Source organism: Lissotriton vulgaris, chromosome 8 (assembly GCF_964263255.1).
Source record: "Lissotriton vulgaris chromosome 8, aLisVul1.2, whole genome shotgun sequence".
In the NCBI taxonomy this organism is placed as follows: Eukaryota; Metazoa; Chordata; class Amphibia; order Caudata; family Salamandridae; genus Lissotriton; species Lissotriton vulgaris.
In genome coordinates, this window is record NC_141696.1 from 81297983 (window position 1) to 81315487 (window position 17505).

General features: G+C 44.2%; 1 protein-coding gene across 1 annotated transcript; it reads left to right on the plus strand.

Annotated features, from left to right (window-relative positions):
- The first annotated feature begins 6395 nt into the window (after positions 1 to 6395).
- On the plus strand, positions 6396 to 7682 carry LOC147693448 (uncharacterized). The gene has a single exon (XM_086933219.1). The coding sequence runs from the start codon at positions 6396 to 6398 to the stop codon at positions 7680 to 7682; it is 1287 nt and encodes a 428-aa protein (XP_086789345.1).
- The last annotated feature ends 9823 nt before the right edge of the window (positions 7683 to 17505 follow it).

Sequence of the window (17505 nt, forward strand, 5' to 3'; positions counted from 1 at the left end):
TCTTAGCCTTGTTATCCAATGGGAGATGGATAACATGGCTAAGAGCATTTCGTCACTAATGCGTGAATATCGCTGTATTCTCAACGATATTCACGCATTTCGCCGCCATCGCTGGATATTTTAGCACAATGGAGAAAAACGTTGCTAAAAGAATGTTTTCTCCGCTAACATATCCAGCGATAGGCAGCGATAAAAAAATCGTCGTTAAGCCTATTTAGCGATAAATATCGCTACTTTTTGGTAATATGCCCCACATGTGATAGCTAATATTGCCTTTTTCATCAGTCCCTTTTTTCTTTCTTCTTATAACTCATAAAGAATGAATCTGTGTCAAGTTTGTATGTGATGTTGTTACATGTGTAATCTGATTGTTTTTGTTTGTATTAGTGACTGTACAGTGTTTAGAATTGTAAGTTTTTAGTCTACTGTGCCTTCCTATGAAAATTGCCCGGAACAATGAGTCCTGCTATGTGATTGGGTCTGGTTTTTATTTCTTCATAGTTCAATATGTATATTAATGGACATATGTGTGTGGTTGATTTATAATGTAGTTGTGTCATAGGGCCATATGTAGGAAGCCAAATTGTGATTGCAAACGCAGAAATTCACTGAATTTCGGCGCTTGCGATCGCAATTTGGCTCAGTGATATGTATGAAAGAAAAACTGCCTCGCAAAATAAGGAATCGCAAAATTTGTGATTCCTTATTTTGCAATTGCATTTAATGAATCGCAAATTGCTATTCCTTAAATGCAATGTAAGAAGCACCTAAAAAGTGCAATTTGGCCTTAAGGCATCGCTAATTACCACCAACTTCAAGTTGGTGGTAATTTGCGATTTCTTTGAAAAATTCACTTTTTAGCATTTTTCAAAGTGCCATGTGGGGCACATACATGCCCTTAGGGCATGTATGTGTGCCACATGTGCACATATGTACATTTCAGGGGTGCAACAGGGTGTCCTTTTGACACCCTGGCACCCTTGAAATTGCATTCTCAATTTGCGATTCTCTAATTGAGAATCGCAAATTGAGAATGTCTTCTCAGTCATCCCTATGGGCCTTTAGGCCCATAGGAATGAATGGGGAGGTATTCCCTAATTGCAAATTGCAATTTGCGATTAGCAATTAAGGAATATGTAGGATTCGCTAAATTATTTGTAAATCCTACATACATAGCGCTTTGCGATTCTCAAATAGCGATTCTCTAAAAATTGATATTTGTGAATCGCAAAGCCAAAGTTTCATACATATGGCTCTAAATGTTTTATATGTAGTGTTTGTATGTCAATTTCTATGTATATTGACTGTTTATGTATTTATGTGATTGATTTCAGCCCTGATGAAGTTCCACGAGTAGTTTGGAACGAAACACATTTGCTGGATTGCTTTTTTACGTATTTGAAGATTGACAAATAAAGGATTCTTTTTGCAGAATATTCAAGATTGGACTTTTTTTCCTGGTGCACCTTCCTATATAAAACAAGTCTGGGATCTGTCAAACAACAGTGTATTAAATTGTGGCAAGTGCCGGAGGATTTGTGCACAGGGCCTCGGATGGCTAATGAACTGAAACGTCAGGTGCATCCTAGATAGTCCATCGCCGGGCCCTGTCTTCGAATTATATGATTACATTCTGTCCCTTCATGTGCCATGCTGATCAGTGCAGCAAGAGGCACCAAGAGCAATGCCTGGGTGCAAATTATGGAGCAGTAGCCAACCCTGGCTACTTCAAATTGCCAACCATGGGCAAAGACAAGATAATCTAAATCCCTGTGTCTTTCCATCTCAATAGATTCCGCACTTGTACACCAAGATCACACGCTACCTGCGGAAATGCCCTCACTTGTTGGACAATCGTTTCAACACAGTAGTATGCCCCCTCCATTTCCAGCCAGGGACTTGTAAAAATGTGCTCTCTGTGGCTAACATTTCAGGCATATGTTGTTTTGGCCCATCCTGTACTCTTAGCCAAGCAATAAATTGGGGCAACCATCAAAGGACTCACATGGAGCATCCTCTCCGCTGTACCCCTTTCGCACTTTCATGATGGAGTTGAGTCTGTCAGTGGGTAGGAAGGCACCCTTCACATCCACGTTACATAATTGTGTACAAACGTACACACTGGCTCTGTTTCTCATTGGCCATGGTCATGCCCCAGGTAAGGTGCACGCAGACATTTCTTTACTCTCCGGGAGCATGTGTCTTTGACACTAGCACTAACAAAAGGTTTGATCTCTTGTAAAAATACAACCTGACATGCTGTGTGTAAATGAAGCTGAGAAGGAAGAGTCCTAGGGTGATGCAGATAGCCTGGGATTTGATGTGACCACTCCCAATCTGGAATTGTGGGAAATGTTGGCCTGAGTAGGCTTCTGATGCTGCCACTGTTGGTGTGCAGGTAGCTAGCTTCCACCTTTCACATGCGTTGACAGTGCATGATTCCTTGCAGGTTGCGCGAGTCTTTAGCGCTGAGTGGTATGCGCTGGTCCTCATTTTGGTTTCATTGTATGCCACACCTTTGAGTTTCAGTTCTTCTAGTTCTTGAGTCTACCCTGGGGCAGTAGAGGTTTCTTTTCATGGAATCTTTCTTGGAATGTGGGAGGCTCAGGGGCTTCACTCCTAGTTTTGCTGACCTCCAGGTATACTGAGCAGGGTTTCTGTGATGAATCTTGTCACTGGAGTAAGAAGAAAGGAGGATGTTTACAGACAGCCTTGTTCATGGGTGATCTGGCAGTGTTGTTATTACTTTTTTATTTTACATTGTTTCCTGAACAACATAACAGACCAACACCAGCATTGCAATATCACCTTCAGCATCTTGTATTTACCTCCCCGCCCCCACCCACCATCATACATAAATCATGGTGACTTGTTGCATTATATGGTCCTCCTCATATCAAGCAGTGATGATAGCCCCAGTTTTTACAACTAATCTTGCAGGACCTGGCAGTGTGGGTGGGTTGCTGGATCTCAGTTTTCATATGGATTGATGATACATGTTTATATATAGTTTGATATTGGTAGGGAGTGTGAGTTTTCATCATTTGCCTTCCAGTTTCAGTTCTTCTGGCTGTTGAGTGTATCCTGGGGTATGAGGAGTTTGCTTTCTTCAAACTTTCCCCGGTAAGACAGGGTCCATGGCAAGACTCACAGTTTTGTTGACAAGGGGGCCGATTCACAGAACTATTCTGAGACAAAATCCTAAACTTACTACTTTTGGTATTCACAGAAGGCATTTAGTAGAAGTAAAGTTAGCATTTTGTCTTCAGTTAGGATCTTGTCTTAAGTTAGGATTTTGTCTTAAATTGGGATTTTGTCTTAAGTTAGGATTTTGTCTTAAGACCAAAACTTAAGACAAACTTAAGTTTAACTTAAGTTTAATTTAAGACAAAATCCTAACTTAAGACAAAATCCCAATTTAAGACAAAATCCCAATTTAAGACAAAATCCTAACTTTACTACTACTAAATGTCTTATGTGAATATCAAAAGTAGTAAGTTTAGGATTTTGTCTCAGATTAGTTCTGTGAATCGGCCCCAAGATGATCAGCATCTGGATAATTTATCTGCTCAATGGTGTAAAACGGAAAGTTGTGATTTTCAAACTGTATTTTTGAGGAGTAATCTGATAGTGTTGATTTTAGGGTGTGATTAGCTAAATTTAAATTTTCAGATGGTTTGCTCACAGTTGCCCCTCATAGTAGAAGGCAATAATTATTGTCTACCATATTTAACTTTCTTTTCGGAAAAAAGGTTTGGGAAACCTCTATCAGCAGAACTGAGAATGCCTTTCGACACTTAGGGGCTCATTTGGATAGCGTGCGGATCGCCACAGCCCGTATGGCGATGGCGATCCGCCCGCTAAAAACCACCATCCGCTTCCAAATTCCCCTCTGCCACCTTCCCATGGCGGGGGGACCCCGGCACACGGAAAGACCGTCTGTCGGTTCTCCGCCCAGTCGCAGAGTTGACCGGGTGGAAAAGCAGCTAACATGGTGGCGGTGTCTGGGAGACACCGCCATCCATATTAGCATTAATGCGGGGATGTGCCTTTCCGTGGCGGCGTCAGGTGGTTTTTGCCACTGGGGTCCGTAGAGGACCCCCAGGGAATCTGGGGGGTGCACATGGTGGGTACTCCTGGTACCCCCCTGCGGTTCCATGCACAACATGGCAGGCACCGCGCGGTGCCTGCCATGTTGTGCAAGAAAGTGCCGACATGCCTTCCTGGCATTGCGGCGGGCAGTGCTGAGAGCACCTCCCGCCGCAATGTCAGGAATGCAGGATGCGCCCACCAGTGTGGCGGGCGCATCCTAATGTCTGCAACGGGACACCCGTACCGATGGCGGGCGGTCCCATACTCCGACAGGATGGCGGTCGGACAAAGTCCGCCCGCCATCCTAATGACCCCCTTAGAATTGTATGTATGTAAATAAATATGTTGGTGGTATTTCTGTAGCATGAACCTAACTAAAAGGCAGCGGAGTGCTGCAAAGGGTCAACGACAAGCATAAAGGCAACAAGTGATAGAACTGGTAGACTTGTGTGCGATTAATGCATTGTGATGTAGTGTTCTATAAAGAAATGCATATTCAACTGTTTTCTTCATTGGAATAGCGTTAGGGCGGAACTGATGGAAATGGGGATCTTTTTCACAATCCAGGGTGCATAGATGGAAAGGTTTCTTGTATTGTTTTTAGCTTTTCACACTTCTTAGTCTGCAGTCTGATGTTGTCTAGGCTGAAGGTTGTGACGAGACCCACAGGAGATGCTGAACTAGTCTGCAAGGAAAGCTGGGGTGTTGGTCTTGAAGTCTTTGTAAAAGATATAGGTGGTATTGAAGATGGAGCGGGCTGAAAAGAGGGGTTATGGAATTCAAGCAGGATGGAGGTGATGTGATCATACTTCTTCAGGCCTTGAACTGGAATTGTCATTAGTTATGTATTGTTCCTAAGTCCAAATCAATTGTAGTTTTTATATTTGGACGAACAAATATTAGTTGTTCCACATTGTTGCCTTGTTCCAGCTTTCTAAGAAACTGAGAGTGGGTCATTGTATGTTGTACAACTGGTGAAGGTGACTATTTAAAACATTGGCATTAGCATTAGAAAAGCCAATAACGGTGCCATCCATCTTGAAAGTCTATTTCTTATACTTTCAACATGGCTCCCACATTCTGTGATACAACACACAACGGTTTGATGCAACACAGTAGACTTGAAAGATTAGAAAATATTGTTTGATACTTTAAAATGGTAGCCATATTGCATGAAGCAATGTGATGTGAAGCAATGTGGTGTCCATCGTGGTAGTATGAAAACATTATTTTCTAAAAGAACAGTTGATGGACAGAATGCAGAACAATGTCATACATTCACCCCAGTACAGAGATCTGGGCCTAAATCCATGTTTTTTTTGCTCACCATGCCTTTCCAGTTTGAACCCATCCATATGCCAATCAGTCTTGACCCTATGCCCAATGGGAAAAGTCCAGCCGAACTGCCAGGCCAGGTCTTCCCTGGACTGGAAACAAGCATCCTATGACCGGTTTCGGGTTTTCAACCCTCATCAGCTAGGATAGCTTGACTTCCAGTCGCATGCAGAGCACGGGACCCACTTCTGGGCATACCCGTCCCACTCGGGGTGACAAATGCAAAAAGAACAGTCGATGGACAGAATGCAGAATAATGTCATACATTCACCCCAGTACAGACATCTGGGCCTAAATCTATCATTTCTTTGCTCCCCATGCCATTCCAGTTTGATCCCAGCCATATGCAAATCAGTCTTGACCCTGATCTCATGAGGCACAGTGTCAAGACTGATTTGCATATAGCTGTGTCTCAACTGGTGTGGCAAAGTGAGCTAAAGAATGATGATGGATTCAACCAAGATCTGTGACTGGGGGTCAGTATTTGAAAAGTTTCAGCGCTCCGTCCATCATCTCTTTGTGTTAACATTATTTTCTATATTTTCAAGATGAAAAAAAATAGTTTACTCACATCAACACAGTAAGGGTACAACCCAGCTTACCAAATGCAAGGATAACGAAGAAGCGTTCAAAGAGTGAGACAAACACAAGAACTGGGATGAGCGTCATCCAATAAGTGCAGGAAACTGATACATACAAGAAAGCCACCTAATCTTGAGCAAAGTGCATACTAAAATCCAAGCTATGTAGCATTGTATGTAATGCTGTCTCTACTCAAAATGTCTCCTGATCCTTGAACCTGTCACTCCACTACTAAATTAATATTGTCTTGAGCTAGGTGAATCTGTGTGGGCCTAAAGAGAACAACACTTTGAAGCATCTAGGTTTATTGTAACTAGATCCCTGCCATATAGTGATCTCTTTCTATTTTCTTCCTATTGGCAGATTCAGGCCTGAATTATTGAAAAATGGCTGAGGAGCATTTAGAGGATTACCATTTTCAGCTGGAGAAAGAAGACTTCTTCTCAGTGGAATCCACGCTCAGCACCTACCAGTGTGCCGAAGGAGAAAACAACAGGGAGAGAAATGAAAATTCAGATCAGTGGCTGGTAGACTCACAAGGGGACAAGTCTGGATTACTTAGTATACCATGTCTCTTCATGAGCTTTGATGATGGAAGCAGCTTCAAGCCCAAAAAGCTCATCAAAGGGCACAGGCAAATCCACTCAAAAGATAGTTCATTGAAGCCATACACATGCCTCAAATGTGGAAAGCAATACAAGTTTGAAAAGCATTTGGTGCGACACTTGCTTGCACACACAAAAGAGAAACCATTCTCTTGCACTAAGTGTGGGAAGAAGTTCAGACGAACTTCAAATCTAAGTCTACACGAGAGAATGCACCCTAGAGAATGTCCATACACCTGCGAAGAGTGCGGAAAATGCTTCTCCTCCTGCTCATCTTTGAAGGAACATCAAAAGTCCAGTTCTGGGGAGCGTCTCTACTCCTGTCTGGAGTGTAATAAGAGCTTCAACCGCCTCTCTTGTTTCCGAGTTCACCGGAAGAGCCATCCAAGAGACGGTCCTTACCCGTGCCTTGAGTGTGGAAAGAACTTCAAACGGCGACCCAACCTCAGAGTGCACCAGAGAATCCACTCTGGGGAGCGCCCGTACCATTGTGGGGTATGTGGGAAGAGATTTGGGCAGCGTAACACACTTAATGTGCACCAGAGGATCCACTCTGGGGAGCGGCCCTATGCTTGCAAGGATTGTGGTAAGAGTTTCAGCAAGAGCTCCCACCTTAGTGTACACCAGAGAATCCACTCTGGGGAACGGCCGCATCATTGTCTGGAGTGTGGTAAAACTTTCCCTTGGCGCTCCTCACTCAGGGTTCACCAAAGGATACATTCGGGGGAGCGCCTCTTCCCATGCCCGCAGTGTAGCAAGAAGTTCACCCAACTCTCTACTCTCAACGTACACCAGAAAATTCACTCTGGAGAGCGCCCATTTCCATGCCCCGACTGTGGGAAAAGATTCACACGCCGCTTCCACCTCAGTGTACACTACAGGATCCACTCTGGGGAGCGTCCGTACCCTTGCCTCGAGTGTGGCAAGAGCTTCACCCGGCTCTCCTGTCTCAATGTGCACCAGAGAATACATTCTGGGGAGCGTCCCTACGACTGCGTGGAATGTGGGAAAAGCTTCCGTCAAAGCCATGTTCTGAAAACACACCAAAGAAAGCTTCATGTCATGTAAGAGACACGCTGAGCACCAAGTCAGCAGTTTAAAAAAAGTTCCTAAAGAACAGCTTCTCTAAAATAACATGATGATTCAAACTAAAAAATAAACAAAAATGTATATTTGTGCCCATAGAAAAAAATTAAAAGCAAATAACGTATTTTCTGTGATTTTAAGTCTTCACTTTTAAACCTCTAAAGTTATACTGCTGGATCAGATTACCTCAGACCCCACCAATCATTGCATGCAATGAGCCCTTCTAGTAAACCAACATTTAGTTATCACCAGTGTAGTGTCTTGACTATGCAGGGTTGAACTGAAGCAAGAGAATGTATGAAAGGCCTTTTGTGGCTATGTTAACCTATTGTGCAAGGCTGTGAGATTGAATGTTTGAATGGAATATTAAAACTTTTGAGACTAGACTTCTGTGCTTGTGTGCGCCATCGGGGGAGACGGCACAGAATGACCACACCAATTTAAAGAGCAAAAGGCCTCTTTATTAGGACAGGTATGCATGTGAAACTTATATACATTGTAGCATATGTCCAATTACCCCACCTCCCTAATACAATGGCCAAACTAGCCCCTCCCACCTTTAAGCCTTCCCCCAACATGAACCAACACCAAGCAAACCATTCTAACCTTTCTCAAAATCACCCTATCATTTCATTTGCCGTCCTTTCACACGTGCCCAAACCATCGCTCCCCTCTACTCCCTCTGGCAAGGTCTGCCCTGCCAGGCTCCACCCTTCCGGACCATTTTGTGATCCCTGTGCTTTTCTGCCACCTGTTCTATGCGACAAATTAAGCCACAGCTCCACCTTATAAAACCAGTAGAGCAAGCCAACTTCATGATTACTAAAAAGTGACAACCAGGGGAGTGAGGGGGAGCAAAGGACCACAGCGTATTATCACCGTGTACCCAACCGCCTGCTCAGACCCCATCTGCCACCTAAGTGCCACCCTTGGCTCCCATTAGCCAACCAAGTGTCACCCGGGGTCTGGGCTGCGCCACACCGTTGAGACACTCTGGGGGTGGGCAGAAATCGAGATGCCACCCCCAGGAGCCGGCATTGCAAGAGACAGCACAGAATGAGCAGGCCAATTTAAACCCCACTTTATTAGATCAGGTATGCAGCTGAAACTTATATACATTACGACATATGTCAAATTACACCATCTCACTAGTACAATGTTCAAACTAACTCTCCCCATGCTTAAGCCTCCCCAACATGAACAAACTCCCAACAAACCATCCAAATCTTTCTCACCAACCACCCTCCCTGAACATGTTGCAATCTTTCTCACCAACCCCCTATTATTTAGTTCATTTGTCCTTTCACACATGCCTCAACCGTCGCTCCCCTGTACTCCCTCTGGCAAGGTCTGGCCTACTAGGCCCAACCCTTACGGCCCATTTTGTGATCCCTGTGCTTTTTTGACAACCAGGAAAAAACCCTGAACAGACGTTTGCCTGCCCCCCCTACCTCCAGGAACTATTTGCATGTCACTGCTGTCGTCCTACAGCCTCCATCATTGCCCAGTGAACAGGCTGTCACCACAACAGCCTTAAGTACAATAGCAACATCTAGACACCACCAATTTCTTTGTCAAACAATTCTGTAACTTCAGCAAATGTAACTCATGAAGGATAAACACACCCCATTTTGTCAATAAAACATGGAGTCCTGCGTCTTAATGTCTTTATGCCCTACCACCCCTCTAGTCCTGCTTTAGCAAATACTTTGGATTTCTCTAATAACTTTATGCCTGGCTCTTTCAACGGTGCTGTATTTCACTGCCCCACGCCAAACTCTCCTTGCTACCATGGCTGTCCAAAACATACAAGTCCCGGTCACATTCTTCCAATCGTATCCAAATCTTTTTCATTTTTTTCAATAGCCCCAAACCAGATAACTGCACCAAATCATTTTCCCCTAGATGTAACTGTAACAACTTCAAACCCCCGTGCTGCACCATTTAATTTTCTATATAAACCCCAAGTTCTTCCCAAAGAACAAGCTTCATTTTGCTTTGCTTCCCATTTAATAAGTGAATGGCCAATAATCCAAATGTAAAGAATCGACATATTGGGTCCCCATACACAATCTGTAATTAAAAAGGAAACATGTTGCAAACTGAACTCAGTACAACCCTTCAATGTCCCTGATATAAAACAAACAACATGCGGATGACCAACTACACAACCTCATAACTTCTTCTTCTATTAAATATCCTAATCCCCATAGCGTCTAATGCCGCACCAATGGATAATAGGTACCAAACTCCTTTGGCCTCACTCCCAGGCATACCAACAGTTTTATCATAACTGTTTGCACCTGTGATACTAATAACCTCCTCCCATCTTCGTAACGAAAAACCAAACCCGACCTAGTTCCCTCTGCCTCCTTAAACTTCGGCCATGCTTAACCGGGCACGCACTGTCTTGTATCCTATGTAGGATCAATCTTGCCCCTTTTCCAAATTGATCTGTTTTGGGTTTCCTCATTACAGACACAAGTGATTTTTCTATAGATCAATATCTTCCACTCTTTACCTTCCTTCTGAGCCCCTACCCATCAACTCTGAAATTGAAACCATAACATGCATAATGTAAACAACTTTGTTTCAAGTCCAACACTCCTCCTTTAGACCTCGTACCACATGAACAAACCTCAGCATTGCCACTGGTTTCTGTTGACTGACACTCCCATCTTCTCTTACGACCACACTTTTATCAGCCGCTTCCCCTTTTCCCAGCAGTGGGTTCATATCCCCAGAATAATTTTCCATAAAAACATATCCTGCCCAATTTCCATGCAATTGCTGTGGCTGAGACACCGCTTTCAATGTTACTCTTGATACATCACACCACATCCTCCCTTCTAGCCACCATATAATTTGCGCACTGCTCTCTTCTACTTGATCAAACATTCCCCGCAAGCCTCCCTGTAAGCTGTTCTAGTACTAAGAGCAATGGAGTTCGCCATCAATTCCAGGATCCTCACTCGCCCGATTCTCAGATTACTTTTGGTGCATCGTTCTGCTCGATGTGCCAAACCACGAAATCTCTGCCACTGTGAACGAGACACAGCATCTGCGATGTTATTGTTCACTCCTGGCATATGGTTGGTTCTAAACACAAGGTTAAACATTAACACCTTCCGAGCGTCGAACGTTCAGCGCACAGTGCTGAACGTTCGAATAACGAATGCTGACCCGTCGGCCAACGGTCGTGCGCAGCACTGGCAAGGTAGTGCTCGTGACGACTGTTGGCCGACGGCAGCAATTAAAGGGTTAAACATCTGAGCAAGAAGTGCTGCAACAATTTTAGCAACCTCTTGTCCCTTGCCTTCTCACTGTTCCCCAACACCACTACTGTTCTGCTGTCAACATGGAAGGTCACTGTTTTATTGGCCAGATCCTTACCCCACAAATCAAGTGCTACCAGGAGTGGAAAGAATTAGAAGAATACAACGCTCCTCTCTTCTTCTTCATTGGAAATAATTTCAATCTGCCAGTGAAATTATCATTTCTCGACTACATTGTTACACCATTGAAGCCTCTGAGAAACATTCACCAAACCTCCAGGTCCACCTTTATTGCTGCTGAAACTCTAATCCTAGGGGAGGAAACGTTGTGCCTGAGATGAAACCAAAAGCGGTCCAAAAGGGGGTGGTGATGGACGGAGCATCTGAATCAATCAAACACTCACACCCAGTCAAAAGATCTGGGTTTAATCCATCACCGTTCTTTAGCCCACTTTGCCACCCCAGTTCAGACATGGCTATATGCAAATCAGTCTGACCCTGTGCCTCATGGGAAGAGTCCAGCCCGAACTGCCAAGCCATGTCTTCCCTGGACCGGAAACAAGCTTCCGAGGACCGGTTTCTGGCATTCCAGCTATCTTCAGCTCGGCTTGCTTGAATCCAGTGGCAAAGTGAGCAAGGGACTCACGTCTGAGCATACCATGCCACACTTATGGTGGCCAAAAGCGGTACAAAAGGGGGCTGGTGATGGACGGAGCATCTGAATCAATCAAACACTCACACCCAGTCAAAAGATCTAGGTTTAATCCATCACCGTTCTTTAGCCCACTCTGCCACCCCAGTTCAGACATGGCTATATGCAAATCAGTCGAGACACAACCAAGCCACCGACAAAAAGACCTGCCAGCTTTGACAACCCGCCATGCACAGTTGAGGTGACCTAACAATCTCTGCACCAGTCGAAGCTGTAGCTTAGTGTCTTCAATTGCCTTGTTCAGCAACTGCAACAATTCTCTTATTTTGCTGTCAAGCAATCTAGCTTCCACTCATACTGTGTCTAGCTCAATAACTAAGAAAACCAGACTAGGGCTTGGAACTTCCATTTTTTCAGGTACAAATGGCAATACTAATTCTGAAGCCAACTTCTAAAAACGCTGAAACTCAAAACTTGTGTTTCCAACACCTAAAAATAGAAAATCATCCAAGTAATGTGGAACAAACTCATGACCTTACTAGATCAGACAGCACCACTGCAGAAACTTACTGAAATCTCAAACAACCTGCAGGATACTGCACACCCATCGGCAACACCTTGTCAATATAAAATCGACCATCAAACTGCAAGCCTAACGGAGAGAAATAAAAAGGATGAACTGTGAGTAGGTGGATGGCTGTTTTGATATCACATTTGACCAATTCTACCCCTGCGCCACATTGTCTCATGAATGTCATAGCCACATCAACTGAGTCAGATTGCACAACTGTGTCCTCCTTTGCAATAAATCCTTTGCCGAGAAACCTTCCAGCCACAACAAATGACGTATCAGCCGAAATTCTCCAAGTATTTTCTTGGGCAGCACCCACAGCGGAGATACTTTTAAGTCATACAGTGGTCAATAATCAAATGGAACAGCAATCCACCCTTCTGCAATGTCCTTTTTCTGTTTCTCCTGTACCACTTGTGAATGTTCTCTGTCAGACTTCAAATTGTCAGCAAACCTTTGCTGTCATGGCTCGTGGTGACCCAACCTAAAAGCCCCCTCTACATCCCCATTCCAATGTAACAGCCTCTTGTTTATGTGGATAAACAGAGAACCATGAAATCAATGCCTCCAGTTTATTTGGCAGATTGTGAATGCCCCCCTCGCCTCCTGTCTTGCCCACTGAAACCAAAGTTGGCCAGCTCCTCGAAACATTGCAGCACTGCATGTTTTCCTCCACATTTTGCACATTTGCATGGATTTCTAGGATAATAGCCCCCGTTGAAACTCCAACATGCACTTGAGTTAAGTCCTTGAAATCTATCCCATGAACCCATCCCCATCGGCAGGGTGGGCCGACCAAGAATGGGCCGATACTGCACCGTCAACCCACTTGCTTTGTGTAGCTTTAGAGGTGGGCGCGTTGGGTACATCCATTGTAGCCAAAGCTCATTATTTTACTCCCCCTAAAGGCTTATCTGTCTCCACACTTAACAGAGCTCTAAATTCTTCATCGTAATGTAACCAAGCGCACCCTCCAAAATCCATCTCTGGTTGGTTGCTCCAAGTCTCTCCCTCTCTTCAGTCCGGTACCCACTGGCCGCACGAATCCTGACCGGTGACTGCCCACCAGGCCTGGACTCGTTATACAGTATCTTCCCGGTGTAACCCTTCAGGTCTCCCCAACCTGATGGGACTGTGGTCCTGTCTGTGAACCCTACATTTTTACTTCTTCCCTGTGTTCTGTCACTTGCCCCAGGCCCTCAGTGTGTCCTGCAGCCTCCTCATGGACAGCCTCCTTCATGGGTGTGTCCTGTGGAACTGTACATCGTGGCACAATAATGACAACTGTCTGCAAACCCACTCCTGCATCCTGAAATGGCCTCTCCTTCTTCCCTTTATTTGAGACCCTACCCCACATAAGACATCACTTTGTGCTGCTGATGCAAGCCGTTTCCCTCCTGTGACGGCGTCTTGATTCTTTTTTTATTTGTAGGAGTAAGTGATACCCCACATCATAATTTGCCTGAGGCTTGCTTTCTCACAAACAGTACAGCGCCACCTGCTGGGCCTTTAAGGGCAGCATGCTCTTCATAACCGGCACACGCCCCTACGCCACCTGCCGGCTGACATCCACCACTGCAGGCATTCCACCCGAAGGCGTGCTTGTAGGACAACTCCTCTTACTATCCCCCATCACTGGACGCCCACTTCCCTTTCCCACAGGGAGTGCAAGCCCATCCACGAGATGCAGGACCTGCCTCCGGCTCAAATTAAGCACTGCCGGGGACCTGCCTCCCCGGGGCCCACATCTGCCCTCCTCGCTTGAGTGCCTAAAGCTTTGCCCCATTCTTTTGTTTTGGGAGGTGAGCAGGGCAGAATCACGGATACCACCCCAGTTGCTGCCTCCGTTCTGGGCCGCGTGAGTCCAACCCAGGCCTGTAACAGGCCGTCCGACCTTATGAGCTTTTCCTGACCCACCTCCAGAAGTACCCCAACTGCTTCCCTCTCTGCTGCCGTATCTCCCGGCATGGTTTATAGAAATTACCCTTTCTTTACTTGCTGCAGCAAAAACAAACAGATGTGCTTTATCCGGCCTGTGCAATTGGCAAAGCAAAGAACCCACTAACAGATCTTTCTTTTTTTTAATTTCAAAGAATTTTTTTTAGATTTTTTCATGAAATAAACAAAACCAAAGAAAAGATAAAACAAATAAAATACAGAGCAGACATACGTTGCATGATAGTCGGATAAAACCCAAGCTCACACAAGGAAAAGCTGAATCATACATGAAACACAATTGGCAGAGGCAGATCAGCAGGGTAGGATTGTGATCAAACATTTGCATTACAATTATGGCATGATACAGAGCTAACGCTCCACTTGTGAAATACACAGACAGTATATATGACACACTTAAGAACGTAACACACTTTCATGAGAAAGCATTTAAAGACACTATATAAAGGCAGTGGTTCACAGTTTTTGAAGTATTGCAGGATCAAGAGAGATATGTGTGCACTCTGCTCTGGGTACCGCAGGGGAAGGAAGCGCATATTAGGCTGACACGTGGAGAAGGGAGTAAGTTGCATATTGAGGACTCATGGGAGTTTATTATTAGCAAATTATGTATCAAACTTCCCCCATAAAGGTCTATCTTGTGATTACCAAGGGGGGTGCTGTACGGCAATGTTGTCAATGCCTCTTAAATGTGTAATCTAGTTCAGCCAGGACTTGAGGGGGGTGGCTGCAGTGTTTTTCCAATTGGTAAGGATGGACCTACAAGCTGCTGTTAGTAGAATATCTAGTATAGAGTATTATTAGGGGAGGTTAGGCAAGGATGAAGAAACCCCATAATGATAGTTTGGAACTCATGTTTAATCTGAAAGCCAAATAGTGATTAGAGAAACCTGAATATTCTGTCCCAAAATGTATTGATAGAGCTGCAGGGGAATGGCAAGGGTGCTAAATCGCCTGTTTCTTTATTACAATTCCAACAAGTTGGGTCATCTTTAAGGCCAACCTTATGGAGGCGAGAAGGGTGACTAAAGACCTCTATGCAGGAGCCCAAACTAAGGTTGAGAGAGCGCTAGGATAATCTTATGAGAAACGACCGATTCCCAAATCGTGTTTCAATTCTTTTGATCTATTGAGTTATTTTAGGCCCATTTGCCTTGTATACCTGGGTTTATACGTGTGGAGATTGGTAGTAATAGTTTGTAGTATGTAGTATCTTGAGACCTAGTGACCCCGTCTGTTGGCAATATCAATCAATTTAGGAAGGAAAGGACCTTGGGAAAGTGGATTGGCCTCAGATATATAGGATTTAAGTGTAAGTTCAAATTGTACAAAACCATGTTATCTAAGTTGAATTGAATCTGTAGTTATCTGAAGGAAAGCAGGTTGTTTTTTGGGCCTGATTGTGAAATAAGTGGATCACGTTAGAAGACCAGAAATTCCATTAAAGTGGAATGCCCTTACACTTGAATAGCATCTTATTACATAGCATAGACAGACCATGTTAGAGTAATTTACTGGAACTTCCAGGTTTGTGTCTAGTTTTAGCAAAGCCTTTTTTGTGTTTTGGAAAAGGTTTTTGGCTGGTTGGGAGGGTTTACGTTTCATGGAGAGTAGCCTGATGGGGTGAGACTCTTCTAGGATTGCTCTTCAGCTAGAAGCCAGGCTGGACTGTAGTCCAGTGGAGGGTAAACCCACATGAAGCCCTGTTTAGCAGGAAGTCTGTTTGGTAGATTCTGAAGTTTGCGAGATTTACTCCCCCAAAGGAGGTACCGATTTTTTAGCACGATTCTGTGACGTTTATTTTGCCAGATATAGATACCTAAACGTTTGTCTAGTCTACGGTGGAAATCATTTGAAAGGGAGAGTGGGAGCATGGATATAAAGTAATTTACTATAGGTGTGATCTTCAATTTCTTGGTCTTGATGCCTCCCCACCAGGTGATGAATTTAGAGTTCCAGTCGTCAAGAAGGTTTTGAACTTTCTGTAGGGTAATTTTCTCACTGTGCTGTAGGGTATCCATTGGGTCTGCACCAAATTCTATCCCTCGATATTTAAGGTGGCCAGATTGCCAAGTTATCAAGAAAAAAGAGAGAGGGACTGGGAGCAGATCAAGGTCCAGTAGCTGTGCTCCGAAACTATAATCAAATCAAATGAGGGGTAACTGTTCCTAAAAGTAAGAGATAGGGGAGAACTACTTAGGTTCTTTACTTGACATTAAGAGCAGTCACCAGGACTATCCCTTGTTGCCCTCACCCAACCCTAGTGATGTCATGCTTCATCATCAGGCAGTGGCTGCTCATCGGGCCGGCACTGCAATACCTCCGGGTCCCCCAAAGAGTCAACTTAGTAGAGATGTTTTTATTTGACCGCTGTATTATCAGTGCAACGTGTTCAGGTAGGGTGGTTTGTAATGTGTACGACAAAGTGTGTTAAAATTGACTAAGGGACATCAAAAGAGCCTTTAATACATAGACTAACGTGTCAGGTTAAAAAAACCGAATAGGTTAGTACTACTTGTGGGTTATAATGTATCCAAGTAGTTCAGCGTGTGTAGGTGAAATAGGCCAATATGTTTAGCGTCTCTATGGTCTCTAAATGATCTGTGGCACTTCTTCAGGACCAGGAGAATAATAAGCCTACCCCACAATTTAATCTTTATGAGCAATCCCCGCTCTACAAGGGAGGAACCTACTTGTTCATGGTTAAAATGATTGTCCAACCTAGAGAGGGTGAGAAAAAAAGAAGTTACAAACAACAACAATATAGAGATTATGATGTATCTGGTATAGGACATACTTATAAACCAGAAGGTCCCTATTTGTAGACCACAGTAATAGTTCGGAACTGAGTAGTTCCCAGACGTAGACATACACAGACAAAAGACATATAAAGAGAACATGCATCATGTTCCAGTTTGTAGTATTGTGCTTTTAGCATTCTATGACATTCCAGTTATCAGGAGGACCAAGTTAATGGTCTTAGAGCCCCATGATGTTTAGCCAGAGACTGCCGGCTAGAAGCTGTACAGTTCTGTGTATAAATCACAGTGTGAGAGGAGGTGGTTATGATATTGCGACTGTATATAAGATACACCGCACTCACACACCCAAGTGTCAATAGGTGAATTAAGACATGCTAGTGAGGTAGCGGAAATACGGTGCAATCATGCCGTTTCCACAGTAAAGCACACACTACATTGTCTTACCTAGTGGATCGATCTGTTATGCCTCAACAATCGCAGCAGAGGTTACACACAGCCGCGGCATGAAGTAAAGTAAAGAGGTGATGTGTGTTGCTTCCGACACTCCCTTAAAGTTTCAGGAGGCCATGTGTTGATGCAGGCCCCCAAT

What these genes read in the sequence shown, in the direction of transcription:
- LOC147693448 (XM_086933219.1), top strand. Translation starts at nt 6,396, where the DNA reads ATGGCTGAGGAGCATTTAGAGGATTACCATTTTCAGCTGGAGAAAGAA.